The 13,906-nt window shown below is 60.6% G+C and overlaps 1 protein-coding gene across 7 annotated transcripts in view; it reads left to right on the top strand.

The window, feature by feature from the left end:
• COL16A1 (collagen type XVI alpha 1 chain) overlaps window positions 1-13,906 on the top strand; it is an 88,325-nt gene that overhangs the window by 48,573 nt on the left and 25,846 nt on the right. For 6 of the 7 annotated variants that reach the window (XR_006278215.1, XM_043505936.1, XM_038377528.2 and 3 more), the window contains 19 exons: window positions 176-211; window positions 392-520; window positions 1,570-1,614; window positions 2,082-2,117; window positions 2,467-2,520; window positions 3,534-3,665; window positions 4,124-4,159; window positions 4,565-4,672; window positions 5,368-5,490; window positions 5,600-5,653; window positions 5,741-5,782; window positions 6,215-6,250; window positions 7,623-7,676; window positions 9,334-9,402; window positions 10,271-10,324; window positions 12,558-12,584; window positions 13,121-13,186; window positions 13,396-13,449; window positions 13,568-13,621. Coding sequence is in view for 6 of the 7 variants with exons in the window: in XM_043505936.1 (XP_043361871.1) it covers window positions 176-211; window positions 392-520; window positions 1,570-1,614; window positions 2,082-2,117; window positions 2,467-2,520; window positions 3,534-3,665; window positions 4,124-4,159; window positions 4,565-4,672; window positions 5,368-5,490; window positions 5,600-5,653; window positions 5,741-5,782; window positions 6,215-6,250; window positions 7,623-7,676; window positions 9,334-9,402; window positions 10,271-10,324; window positions 12,558-12,584; window positions 13,121-13,186; window positions 13,396-13,449; window positions 13,568-13,621 (1,209 nt within the window). In the remaining variant the exon portion in view is untranslated. The remainder of the gene's footprint in view (window positions 1-175; window positions 212-391; window positions 521-1,569; window positions 1,615-2,081; window positions 2,118-2,466; window positions 2,521-3,533; window positions 3,666-4,123; window positions 4,160-4,564; window positions 4,673-5,367; window positions 5,491-5,599; window positions 5,654-5,740; window positions 5,783-6,214; window positions 6,251-7,622; window positions 7,677-9,333; window positions 9,403-10,270; window positions 10,325-12,557; window positions 12,585-13,120; window positions 13,187-13,395; window positions 13,450-13,567; window positions 13,622-13,906) is intronic. The other variant, XM_038377534.2, reaches the window with a different exon arrangement.

Genomic DNA, 13,906 nt, shown 5'->3' with positions numbered 1-13,906 from the left:
ACTTCGTATTCTGTCCAGTAGAGGGGAGCAGTGTGTGCACATCCCAACCCTCCAGCAGCAGCTTCCTCTCTCCCAGTGTCCTTCTGGGAATGCTGGCTGAAGAGTGTTTTGAAGGCAGCAAGCGTCGGGCTTTGCATCCTGCCTCTGACACCCTGTGTATGTCTGCTTCTTTCAGGGAGACCCTGGAATCAATGGAATAAAAGGAGAGAAGGTGAGTGCCCGGGTCCCTCAAATCTCCTGCCCATCCTTAGTGTCCTCGTCCCCCTTCTCCTCTCGGATTGCAGGCCCCATCGATGGTCGCCACCCCTCTGAAGAGGAGCCGTTACCCTGTTATGGCTCCAAGAGGCACTGGGAGCCTGTCTGACCTGGTGCCGTTTGGTTCTTTCCCTAGGGAGCCCCCTGCGTGTCATGCAATCCTGTCGCTCTCGCCTCCATGCTGCAGAGCTCCGACCAGCTCCCGGGGAAGGAGGGGCCCAAAGGGGAGCCAGGGTCCCCAGGGATCGGGCTGCCTGGGCTGCCGGTGAGTACGCGCCCTGCTCCTTGGGTCTCGAGCGTGAGGGTGGGCAGGTTAGAGGCTGTGCCGGGCAGAGTCCCCGGGGTGTGGGCATGTCCCCACGCAGGCCTGATCCCAGCCAAAGAGGAGCTGAGACACTGTGCTGGGGACAGCCTGAGTGAGGCGTGGAAGGTGGATCTGGCTCCCCATCCTGTAGGAGGCTGAGGGGGCTGCAGGCCCCTGGTGTGCAGAGGGGGAAGGGAGAAAGGGAGTGGAGCCAGATGGTAAAAGCTGCCAGATCCCACCTGCCCGGAGGGAGGAAATGGGCCCAGCGCCCCAGCATTCAAACAGCCAAAGGGGCCCTGCCCACACAGCTCTGCAGAGGTCATTAGAAGGCTCCTCTCAGCCCAGATCTCCTGTCCTCCCCAGGGACATTCAGCATACTAGGCCAAGAGCTTCCCCGGCTCTCCCTACCTGCACTAACCCACTGGAGCTGAGCCCTGGGCGTCCGTGTGTAGCCAGCCTCCTGGCTGGCCTCCCAGTGGGGTCAGATCCCGCTGAGCATCTGTGCTCAGATCTCGGGCCTCTGATTGCTGGAGCCAAAGGAGGGAGTCTCCTGGCAAGCAGCTGTAGAAAACATGGACCAGTCACTAGAGCGGGGGACACAGGCCAGTCCTGCAGGGCGGGTCACGCCCATGTGGGGTCTCAGCTCAGGGGAAAGCTTGAGCTTCCTCCCTTGCAAAGATGGGCCTAAATCCAACCCCAGAGAGCCTCATATCCAAACCTGGCTGCTACCCTCATCTCTGCTCCAACCCCCTAGGGCCTGTGCCCCCATCCCCACAGGTGTTTTAGCCTCTTGCCCTTTCCTCTTCTCCCCACCGCCTGAAGAAGCCTGGCACCTGGTGCCCCTTTTCTCCCCCTCCCTGTTGCCTTGGCCCAGCTGGGGATGCATTCTTTGCTCCCTCCCTGGCTCATTCCCAGGGGCTCTCCACTCTCCAGGTTTGCAAAAAGCTCTGCTGGGCTCCTCGGGATCCTCCTGCTGGATGGGTAACTTGGTTTCTTTGCTTGTCTTGCAGGGTAAAGCCGGGGTCCCTGGGCTGGCCGGAGCCAAGGGGCAGCAGGTGAGTCCCCTCATCCTTCTGCCTGCGGCTCCCCCTGGGGGTGGAGGCTTTCTGAACGCGAAGGGTTAAACCCTGGAGGTGGGAGCTTGGATTCGTTACAGCAAACCCTGCCTGGCCCTTCCCCGTAGCTCTCACCGGATCCTCTCTGCACTGGGGATAACAATGTTCCCTTCACTGCTGCCCCCAAACTTCTCAGGCCCTACCCTGGCTCCCTGCCCTGCTCCCTTTGCCCCATGCTGGCAAAACCGAGGGGCCACATCTCCCTGCTGGGGAGGGAACTCTGCCAGCTGGGCCTCCCCAACCTAGCTTTGGCAACTGGCGGCTTTCTGGTGGCGCCTTGAGCCAGGCTGAGGACGCACCGAACCTAAACTCTTGGCATTGTGAACCTCTTGGCCCTGCGCGGTCACTGTCTTCCTCCCTCCCTTCCTCTGGGCCTGACCACCCGCGCTCTCTGCTTTGCTTCCTAGGGGGAGGTCGGAAAGACAGGATCCGCCGGCAAACCTGTGAGTACAGGAGCTAGATGCCCTAGGGCTGGGTGGGGCGCCCTCTTGTGGGGCACTAGTCGTTGCCCTACTGGCAACAACAGCAGAAGCTCCCGAGGCAACTGAGAGCAGTGTCAGTAACGTGGTGTGAATGCAGCGAATCCGTGCAGGGCGCAGGTTAACAGAGACATGGATCGGATCACCGGGAGGTCCCGAGTGCATACACAGAGAATGTGTGTGTAGGAGCCTGTTGCATGCGCGTATAGAGGTGTATCTACATGTGTGGGTTTGCAAGGGTCTGTTGTGTGTGCACATAGGTGTGTGTACGCGTATGAGCAGAGCTTTATAGGCACCTGTCTCACCTCTGCAGGGGATTCCAGGTGACAGAGGGAACACTGGGCCTGCAGGATTGAAAGGAGAGAAGGTGAGATCCTGGAAACCCTTGTTGCAGAAGGAGAAGGGGTGGGGTGGCCAGGGATGCTCCCCCACCCAGCTCATCCCTAGAGCTGTGCCCTTGTTGAGCCTCTTATGGAAACTCCCTCCTGGCAGCTGTTTTGGGGCAGGAGGGTGTCTCTTGAGAGTCCCCTTCCTCATCCGAGTGCCCCTCCCAGCTCTTCCATGATGGTGCATCCCTGGCACAGGCGTTACAGCCACTTGATGTGGCTCAAAAACCTCCCAGCTGGTGCGTGAGGCGGGCCTCTTGGCCAGAACATAAAGCCAGGCTGGCCTGGCTCACCTTCCCCACCAGCAAAACCAGGGGCCTCCAGGGGCTAGGGCCCTGCCGCCCACCCCCATCTCCACCTGTGCACGGCGTGGTCACCGGTGTGAATGGACAGCTCTTCTTGGGTGGCCAGGCGCCCGCCGCCCAGCCATGGGCAGCCCCATTTTGTATAAGGCAGGGTGGGATCTCCAGCCCTCAGGCTGGCCCAGCTCCTGGGTGACAGCAGTGAAGCGAGGATGAAATCCCTCTGCCCTGTGAGCTCTGTGGAGCTCTGAGCCAGCTGGTACCTCCTGGACTCCCTCCAGCCACAGAGCAGTGCCCACAGGGACGAGCGTCCCCCACGACCCCTTAGCTGGAGGGCTGAGCCAGGAGCTCTGGTTCCAGGGCACTGTTCTGGAGGCAGCCGCTTACCACGGTGGCTCTTGCGAGCCGTCCCACTAGGAACCGGCCTGAGACCCTCTAAACTCGTCTCGCTGAAGAGCCATCGCATGGCTGCTGCTGATCAGGGCCCGAAGCAGCATTCTCCTCTGGGCTGAAGGGTGCCGGGCGCCATACCCAGGGGCTGCACAAGGACCCACAGGGCTGAAATGGCCCATACGGAGTTTGCTGAAGTGCCCGCTGTCAGTAAGGAGCCAGGGAACTTAGCCAAGGGACCAGGGAGGTCGCGCTGGGCCCAGCCCCTGCCCCGCTCTGACCCTGGTGCCTGCCCCTCGCAGGGAGAGCCGTGTGGCCAGTGCCTTGCTCCTCCAGAGGCGCTCGAAGGGGAGGCGATCGGGGTGTCCATGCCTGGTGCTCCGGGGGAGAAGGGTGAGCCAGGCCTGCCCGGCACTGGGGCGCCCGGCAGAATGGTGAGTCAGAAGGGCGTATCCGGGAGGAGAGCAGAGAGGGCCAGGGAAGGGGTGAAGGTAAGAGAGAGGAGGAGGGATAGGAAGGGGAGGGCATGGCACGGGGGGGAGGTGATTGCAATGCTGCCTGATGTGCCGGGGGGCGGGAGGGGGCGGTTAGGGGCAGTGAAGGTGCTGAATGAACCAGAAATGAAATGGTTAATCCAAACTGGCAGGCCCCACTGAGCGCCAGCATCTGTCCACCTGGCCCTTTGCTCCTTCAGCCGGTGTGCAGGGGGCACGGGCTGGCAGTGGTGTTGGGGGTTGTGGGCAGGTTCCCACCCCTGACTCCCTCCTGGGCTTCATCCTCGGGGCCTCTCTGTTAAGGGGTGCTGTCATTGCCCTGGGAATGGGGAGGGGGCTCCATTCCTTCCGGTCTGATTGGCTTGTTTCTTCCTCCCTTGTGTGTTTTGTTCCCCCAGGGCAAAGCTGGGGAGCCTGGACTGAAAGGACAGAAGGTGAGAGGGAGGGAAGGGGTGTCGCTGAGCAATGCTCCCTGCCCCTCCTGCTTCCCATGGTCCCTAACTGCGGGAATCCCCCCGCCCTGCCCCCATAGTAGCAGAGCTGCTTCTGTGGGGGCTTCCCTTGGTGTGGGCTGGACTGAGCACGCAACTCCTTGGGGAATCGGAGTCCCTGGGGCTGCTGGGTCCGGCTCAGTCCTGCCTGCTGGGAACGTGTGCATGAGCACTGTCACCCTGCCCCAACTCATCACACGAGTGGCGCTGCCAGGCTGTTAGCACTCGCTCTGATGCTGCTCGCACCCAGCTCTCCAAGGACAGTGGGGCAGAGACCCAGGGGAGGCAGGGGGCCGGGATTCCTGTGATCCTCTGGGTCACATCCTCTTTGTCTGCTCTCCTGTCCAGGGCGATGCAGGAAATCCAGGGGACCCTGGCACACCGGGCTCAGTGGGGCTGCCGGGGCTTTCGGGTGACCCCGGCATCAGGGGTCCGACAGGGCCAAAAGGTGAAAAGGTGAGTGCCCCCCTCCTGCAGAACTAGCTCTGCCGGTCAGTGCAGCCCGGGCCCAGGTCTCTAAGGGGTAGACCTGGGATGAAGCTACGGGTGAGTATTGGCCCCCACTATCAAGATCCACCCGCCCCCCTGCACCCTGCTCCCAATTTGTGCCTTCTCGAGGGCTGACACTGCCGCTTGGCGCCAGTGTCTCTGCTCCCGGCAGTGCCCGTTGTGAGCTGGTCAAGTAGCCCTCTGTTCTGAGCCACCCCCAAGCAGGGAGACCCTCCCGTGCTGGGAGCAGCTTTCCTGTTCCCGATGATCCCAACCCCTCCACCCCCCCGTGTCCTTTCCATACAGGGGCATCTTTGCTCTCTGCAAATCATCCACTGTGCGAATCAAACAGCTGGTTGCCATCCCCCCAGACACGCGCCTCCCTAGCCCTCCTCAGCCATTGCTGGGGGTGCTGCGTGCCACCCTCTCGTGGTCCCTGGCAGTCCTGCCCCTGTGGAGCTATTGTCTCTATCCCAGTTAGCAAGGCATGCGCTTTCTGAAGCAGAGGGTGGCAAGTTCCAATCCCCCTTGGGCTGAACCTGGATGTGGCTTGCTGAGGAGGGAAAGTGGGGGGCTTCTGCTTCCCTTGGTCCCCAGCTGCCGCACTGGTATCCATTTCCTGTGTACTGACCCAGACCCCTTTCTCCAACCCCCTGGTGTAGGGAGATGCCTGCGACACCTGCCCCACCCTCCAAGGGGAGTTCTCAGACGTGGTTGGGGTGCCAGGAAAACCCGGAGCCAAAGGGGACCGTGGACCGTTGGGTGTTGGACAGCCTGGGAAACCCGTGAGTGCCGCTCACTCACCCCCCGCACCGGCGATGTCTCTGATCAAAGAGACGTCCGCTGCCTGCTGAATGACCTGGGCTAACAGTTCTATGGGGGGGTGTTTTTTAGGGTAAACCTGGACTCCCTGGGATTCAGGGGCCCCCCGGTCTGAAGGGGCTGCAGGTGAGTGAGGGCAGAAGCGGGCTTTGTCGTATGGGGATTGCCGAAGGCTGGGGATGTTCCATTCACCGGTGTCTGTGGTCTCTCTAGGGTGAGCCAGGCCCCCCTGGGATCGGCGCCCAGGGTCTGCAGGTGAGTCTCAGCACCAGGCCGGTAGCCCCGGGTCGGCACCATCCCCCAAAGAACAGTGTCGCCACCCCTTCCCCCACAGCCCCTGGTCTCTCCAGCCCTGCCTTTCGCCTTGTTTCTGGTATTGCCTGGCGGTGCCACTGTTTCCATGCCACCTCCCACCCTGGCTGCCGCAGCCTCCCTGAGCACCCCCTGAGCGAGCGCGACTGCCCACCTCCCATGGCCCAGCAAAGCTCAGCTGGTATTGCTTCCCTCTTCGGGCAGTGCCCCGGTCTCCCCATGCCTGGCATGATCCGCTTCTAATCTGCCTGCTTGGTTCGAAACACACCCACCTCCCTGCGGCTCACCCCAGATGGACACCCCCACTGGCACCCCTATCTTCGTGCTGGAACCAACTGCTAGAGTGAGACTCAACCAATTCTCTCTGTCTTTTAGGGGGAGCCCGGGGAGACAGGCCCACCTGGGAATATTGTGAGTATGCCTTCATTCCTCCCCCTCCAATGTCCTGACAAGACAAATAGGCCCCTGCCAGTCCCTCCGTGGGTGGGGGGCATGGAGAGTGGAGGCTTCTCTTCCATCAAGTATCCCTTTCAAAGGACCAGCCCCCCGTTGCAAAGGGAGAGGAGTCTGGGGCCAGTTGGGTGGCGGGGAAGAGGATTTGTTACGTGCAGCATAAACCGTATCGTGCAGACACTTAAAAATATGACCAAGGCTGAGAGTTTTGCTGCTGTTTTGGGTCCCTGGAGTGGCCCCGTATATCCTGCCTGGCATGTCATATAATTGAGATATGCTTTGTCACCGCTGAGTGTTTATATGTCCTGAAAAGGGGCCAATTTCCCAGTATGCCCCATATATTATAAAACCTTCTCCCTGCCATGCTGGGGCGTGGTATGCCAATGAGCGGTGAGGCTGTGCAGTGTCACACAACATTGGTACGCAGTGTTGTGCCGTGCAAGATTCCACGATGCCAGACACAGCTCTGCATTGCATAGTGTCACACCAGGCTGTGTTACCTAACGTTGTACCATCAGATAGGACCAGTGTGGTTGCCAAGGTAACATAACCCTACTCTGGGTAACGTCACAACGCTGCTACAGGTTACACTGTGCAACACGTGCAGTGGTGTGGAAGCGTCGCACAGTGCTGTGTTACTCTGCATGCCACTCCACTGCACAATGCCAGTCTGGACCACTCATGCGATGCACAATAGTATCTCCCAGCATTGTGCTGCACTGGTGCACATGGGGCCACACAGGTCACTACACAATGCGATGTTCTCAGAGTCGTGCTCACTTGGAGACATGCTGGGTTGCTGGAGGAACCCTGAGCTGTGGAACATGCTGCCCCTCAAGAGGGGAGTAGGCCTGAGGGTCCCATGTGTGGGGCCAAGTCCTGAGCTCCTCCCTCAGCCCCGACAGATGTCTGCCTGGGGAAGCTTAAACTCACCCTGCTTGGACCATTAGCAAGGTTTGAACCAGGCCTCTTCACAACTAACAGCGTGAGCCTCTCCTGCACAAGGTAAGAACTGAGGCTGAGCCAGATACTAGGTTAACGAGTCTACCACTGCTGCCAACTAACGGGCTCGCCTGAGATGATGCACTTGGGTGTCCATGTCTCATCAAATTCCAGTGGGAGTTGGCAGCTGAACTCCCGTCGTCGTCTGTGCAAATACCTGTTAGCGGGCAGCAGTAGTAGACTCCTTAACCTATGACACGGACCAGCCACTAGAGGGAGGCAAAGACTCTCCTCCTCCTAAAGCGGGTGGCGTCAGGCACTCTGGAGCCTGGCTCAAGCAGGGAAAGCAAAGGGAGTTGCTGATTGTCGTCTTTCGCCCCCCCTCCAGGGACACCCTGGACCTCGAGGGCCGGTAGGAGCCGTGGGAGAGAAAGGCGCCAAGGTGAGCGCCCCCAGCCTGGCACTGAACCCTCCCCTAGCGCCTGGGGATGGCTGAGGGGCAGTGGTGCTGTCCTGGATTTGTTCTACAGTCTGGCAGTGACAGATCCCCGGCCAGGAGCTGTTGTCTGTCCGGCCGGGTGACGGAGCTCCAGCCAGGGGTTCCCTGCCTGTGGAGCCCACCCTGCCTGCGGCGCTGTCTGATGGTGATTTGGCCCCCAGCCAGCCCCACTCAGGCTGTTAGCCATGCAGGCTCCAGCCGTTAGCACCAATACCCTCCACCCGAACACAAGCAGGTGGTTACTGAATGGCGCTGGGCAAAGCCATGGGGCAGGAGGCTCCAGCGGGCGGCAGCGTGGCCAGACACAACGATGTAGCTGGGGTTTAGCATGCAGGATAAGCCCGGGCTGCTGGAGTCTGGCTCCCGGCCCTGTTGGGAGGGTGGTTTCACCACTCTCTGAAACCACCACCCGGGGTGTGGGGGGGGAGGGTTCAGGACTGGGGCCATGTCCTTATTATTCACCCCCTGCTGCCCCCCAGCCCAAAGGCCCTGGTACTGCCACTCTGCTGCGGCCCGTGCCTCGGAGAGGGCTTTTGTGTACACGTCAGGGGGAGTGTTATGCTCCGTACCTGGAGCGGCTGTGGTGGCTGGCTGCAGCCTGGCTAGCACCAGCAGGGGACGTGTGTGCTGGCTACCTCCAGTCCGAGGAGCCGCCGGCTAGGCTGGGCCCTGGGCTCACGCAGCTCTGCCCAGGCCCCTCCATCCTGACCAGCAGCTGCTCCTGCTTTTCCAGCCCTTGCCACCCCCCTGCCAGCTCTGCCAGCGCTCTGCAGTCCAGCCCTGCTGCACCACCCTGCTGGGATAGCCCTGGGCCTGCACAGGAGATGGGGCATTGTGCATCTCACCGGCTAGTGCTGGCCAGTTATCGATGCCCTGCAATGCCAGCCGTGCTGCCTACGGATCCCCCCGTGGTCGTAGGTGCTCGAGGCACTCAGGAACACAATGATCTCAGAGCAAGGGAATGAAGCTCCTTCCCAGCAGGGAGCCAGCGGGGACTGTTCTGTGGATGGAAGTGGGCGGGCAACAGTGACACAGAAGCAGGGGGACAATCTAACTCCTGCTGAGGTGAAAGCATCCCCTGGGGTGCTCCTGGCATGATGCGTCCCCCAGAGCTCTGTGCATGGCACGCTCAGATCCTTGAGCCAGGCACTTGGCATCTGACCCTGGCGTCCTGCTGCACCATGAGCCATCTCCGGCGGTGAGGGTTGTTGCTGGTGGCTGTCCAGGCCAGCTTGCGCCTTTACAGCCCTGCGCTCTGTTCCAGGAATGACCCCTCCTCTCACCATGGGCCGGAAGCCTTCCTAGTGTGGCAGGTTTAACAACTGCACCAGGTGCCGAGTCAGCTGCGGTGGCTGGGTGCTTCCCCTGCAGTGGAGACGTTCCTGGGAGATGCAGGGAAAGGGGAGGGGGCTGTGTGGCTTAGTGGTCAAAGCCAGGAGACCCCGGGGGGCTGAGCCATGCCTTCACTTTGTGGTCTTGAGCCACATCAGCTTGTGCCATGGTCCCATGAGGATTCCACCGCACCCTTGCAGTAGGAGCAGATTCCCCCCCCAACCCTGGGGCTGGCCTAGATGTGACTCTCTTTTTTTTTTCCCTGCAGGGATCCCCTGGCCTTAAAGGGGAGGAGGGTCCTCCCGGACCTCTGGGGATGAGCATCACTGGGCCACCGGTAAGTACCCCGTACCTGCCACAGCACTGGACCCTGTTAACTCTGCGGCTTCAGGGATGTTACAGTCGCTTCCTGGGGGTGCCCGGACCTTGCCCACCTCAGCATGTTACCTGGAGCAATCACCCCCTTGCACACAGCCCCCCACCTCGCCCCTGGCTCTGGCACATTCCCTGATGCTGGGTACCAGCCATTGAGCCTCAGATGTCGTGGTGCCTGCTGACCACTGAGTCTGGCTGCTTGGGTGGAGGGTGGGAGAGGAAAGGGAGCAGCCTGTCATAATCCGCTCCAGGCCCCTAGCTCAGTGGGGGGGCTGAGATCCTCCCACTGGACTGTGCTACCACCTTAGGCCTCTCAGTGCGGGGCGAGAAGAGACCAGATCTGGCTGTAAGCATTAGAAAGGGGATCCACTCTTGGGGCTGCTGGACACAGACAGATGCCATGGTTGTCCCTGGGCCTCCAGACCCCAAAACAGCTGGCCCTGCCTGAGCTGGCTGGTGTCACGGCCTGGGAGCTTCCTAAGTCCTAGCCTGGATGGAAGAGTCACAGCTGGGGCAGCTGCTGACCCTACAGCAGAGCCCAGGTGCATTCAGTCCATGCAGTGCCCGTACACAGGCAGGATCAATGCCACTCGTAGTTCTTCACCTGGTTATGGACCCTCGGTGCCTTCTATTAAGGAGCTTCCTTAACCGGAATGCATCTGTTAGTCAGAGCAGGGGCAGGGAGGACGGACTCCTGGGTTCTGTTCCCTGATCAGTCGAGCAATACTGGGAAGGTGGCCAAGTTGCTCCATGCCTTGGTTTCCCCATCTGTAAAGCCGGGGTGATGCTTCGCCTGCCTCACATTTCTGCTGTTTTGCTCTCCCCCCTAGGGCCGCGAAGGGCAGCGGGGAATGCCAGGGGTGCCTGGATCCAATGGGCTGATGGTACGTAAGATGCAGCCCCGTGTCTGCAGGAGGGTGTTCTCCAGCTGGTGGGAGACTCTCCGAAACCACCAGGCTAGAATCGGGCTGCGCCGGGTGTTCGCTCCCTTGAGACCAGGCAGTGCAGCCGCAACAGCAGACTGACTGTGCTCCCGCTCCCCCGCAGACAGGCCTCACCCCACGCGACCTTCCCCCCGGCCACGCTGTGACACAGCATCCCCCGTGCACCGGAGATGTCGTGGCGCAACGGTGCCGCCCTGGAACGTCGGGCCTGGTGACGCCGCTAGGGGCCGCCGGGCCAGATCCTGGGCCGGCGAGAGTGGTCCAGGCTCCGCTGGCCGTGATGGAGATGTGCCGATTCATGCCAGCCTAGGATCTGGCCCGTTGGGAAGGGCCGCGTCTTTGACAGTGTTTTGCGCTTTGATGCAGGCGGCCTCCATGTCGGGAGAGGCGGGAGCAAGCTCCTCCCCTCACCCTGAGGGCTCCCTGTCTCTGATTCGACCCCGGTGACAGAGAAGTGGACGGATACCTTGTTAAACGAGGTAATGGCGTTAGCCCATTCTCTCTCCATGTCACCTCCATCACCTTGGTGTCCATCACCCTCACCCATCACTTTGCCAACAGCCAACCGGGGCTTTATTTGCTGAAAGAGAAGGATTTTTTGATGCGGGGGAGGGATGGGTCCATCCCTGTGTTTCCCTGCTGGACCAGCTCTCCTCCCCGGGGACTGATGCCCTGGCAATCCTGCTCCGCTACTGGCTCTGTGCCTCAGTTTCCCATCTCTGCAGAGGGGATAACAGCACTCCCTACCTCATGGGGCTGTTGTGAGGGTAAATACGATAAAGATGGTGAGGTGCTCAGATGCTGTGCCTGGGGGATCAGATAAGGACCTAAGTCAGATAGAAAGAAGATTGGTCCGGAGAACCGCCCTTCTGCAATCTCCCACCCTCTGGGGGAAGTGACAAAAGAGGGGTCCCCAGGAAAGCTCAACCCCCGGTGCCATGCATCTCTGGATTTCACTGGGAACTGATCCATCATTGCCTTGGGGGCTGTGAAAGGGACACTGTCGATTTATTCTTGTTAGGCCCCCAAAATCTAGATTTAAGTAGAAGGAGGAGAAAAATAACCTTTGGATATGAATAGCAACGTTCATTCAGTCGGTGAAACCAGGTGTTTCCCCTCTTGTTTTACCCCTCCTCCCCCCCGGTGCTGGAATCCCACACATAGCAGAACCCGGAAGGGAAACTGACCAGGAGAAAGTGAAACAGATCGCACCAGCTTTGCTGCTTGGGCATTAGTGACGCAGCCCATTGAGGGGGCAGGGGACATGGAGCTGGGAGGCAGGGGGACCGGGGTTCTGTTCTTCACTTCTCCACGGGAACCTTTCCATTGATGTCCGTGAGCTTCGGCTCAGGCCCACAGTATGTGATCTTTGCCTCCTTGCCTATAGGATGGGGATGACAGTACGTTACTGTCCCTTGTAAAGTGGTTTGAGGTACTTGGCTGGCAGGTGCCCTAGAAAGGTTGAAGCCCAGAAGGAGACAAGCTGGAAGTAGCGCCAAGGGGATATGGGGGTTAGAGGCTTTCCCTCCGAGTCCTCTCCGGCGTGGTTAGTAAGAGAGGTGGAATTTTCGGGAGATGATTCCTGCCTTGGCTGTGGTCCTTTATGCTATTGAAGTCCAACAGCTGTTACACTCATTCCCTCCAGCTGTCTGGGTTCTGCTCAGAGCCGGGTGAGCTATCCATTGTGAGTAATCTAGGAGATGAATGGAGGCCTTTCTCCGGCCCGCAAGCAGAGCAGGGCTGGAACAAAGGCTATTCCCAGTGGTTGGTTCCTTTGTCACTGGCTCATGTCACCTGTTCACGGTGGGTTAGTGCTGGTGGGTGAATGGTCGCCTAAGCCACATGGTGCTGTTTCTGATTGGATCACTGGAAGTTTTGGAACAGGAGACAGGCCAATAGCAGATGCTTTTGTGAATTTGGGTATTTGTGCAAAGAGCAGCCGCTCACACCAACACAGTCTTGTTTGCATGATTGTTGGTGAACAGTGAATGTTGGGGCACAAGCATGGCAGAAGGGAACGGCTGTTCCCGGGCTGAATGGGTGTATGCAGCCCCTGTCCAGCGCTTCTCCGGTTCTGGTTCCGGGACCCAGACAGAACCTGCGACACAATCTCTTGCTCTTGACCCATTTGATGTTGGCCTCTAACACGTTTCTCTCGGCTTCTTCCCTGCAGGGAGAGAAGGGGGCGCAGGGTGAGAAGGTGAGCTGGTTTCCTTTCCATCCCTGATTGCTGTCTGGGCCCCATCACCTCCCTTGTGGCTGAGCCTGTGCCGACAGCCCACAGTGGAGGCTGCGACCGATTGGCACCCACGACCCGCCTGCAGCATCCACTCACTGCTGGGCACTTGGTCTTGCAGCTAAACCACGGATGAGGGGTTCTCTTGCCCCTGGCACTCTTCCCCTTGCTCTTCAGGGTAGGGGTGTCCCCTCCCTGCCATGCCGCCTGCAGAGACCAAGCAGTAAGGCGTCAATGCGCATTGTGCCCACACCCCAGTCGCTTGTGACCCAACCAGGGGGCTCCCAGCCCTGACCGCCCCGCCCCCCGCTGGGCCTTAGCCAGGGGGCTCCCAGCCCTGACCGCCCCGCCCCCCGCTGGGCCTTAGCCAGGGGGCTCCCAGCTCTGACCGCCCTGCCCCCCGCTGGGCCCTAGCCAGGGGGCTCCCAGCCCTGACCGCCCTGCCCCCCGCTGGGCCCTAGCCAGGAGGCTCCCAGTGCTGATTGTTCTTGTGTTTTCAGGGGGACCCCGGCGAATGCACCTGCCAGCCTGGCCCCCGCGTAGACCCCAACTACTCAGGGATGCCGGTAAGCCATGAGTCTGCCTATTCCTGGTCTCCTTCTCCCGCTGGGTGATGGTCTAGGGCAGGCCACCTGCCCCCACATCCTGCGCTGCCCTCCCCCCGCTGCCCAGCTGCTTTCCTGCCTCGGTGGCTGGGCAAGTGGAGCTGTGACACCTGCGCCCTGGGCACTGCTTCGCCTTCGCTAAATGCTCTCCCCTTCTCTTGGACCTGCAGGGAGCCCCAGGACTGTGGATCGGGACCTCCTGGCAGCCTCAGCCTGGCCCGCAGGTGTGTGCGCGCTTCCCTCTCTGTCTGCGCGGCAGCCTGCGTCCTCCTGCACCCACCCCCGGCCACTCACCCAGCACTGCCCTAATGGCCCCTCTTTCTTTGTTTTGGGGTGTTGCAGGGTCCACCAGGTGCCCCAGGACCGCCAGGCCCCCCAGGAGCTCCGGGGAGACAGGTGAGTGAGGGAGAAGGGACTGGGGTGGGCTCTCTATTGCAGGACACAGCCGTGAGCAAGTTGAGGCCCCGATCCTGCTCCCTTGGGGGCCGATGGTGAAGCTTGAGTTGCCTGTGGCGGGAGCAGGCATGGCCGTGTGTGCACTTATGCACGTGTGTGTGCATGCATGCACGTGTGTGTGCATGATCTCCAGTCACCCCTAGACTCTCGGGGAGCCCAGCTCTGGGTCTGAGCTGCCAGGCTTCAACTCATCACCCCACGAGCAGCTGCTCTGATCAGGACATG

The sequence above is a fragment of the Dermochelys coriacea genome, chromosome 19, assembly GCF_009764565.3.
Source record: "Dermochelys coriacea isolate rDerCor1 chromosome 19, rDerCor1.pri.v4, whole genome shotgun sequence".
Lineage (NCBI taxonomy): Eukaryota > Metazoa > Chordata > Testudines > Dermochelyidae > Dermochelys > Dermochelys coriacea.
The sequence above is the reverse complement of the archived record's forward strand: the minus strand, read 5'-3'. Positions and strand labels throughout refer to the sequence as shown.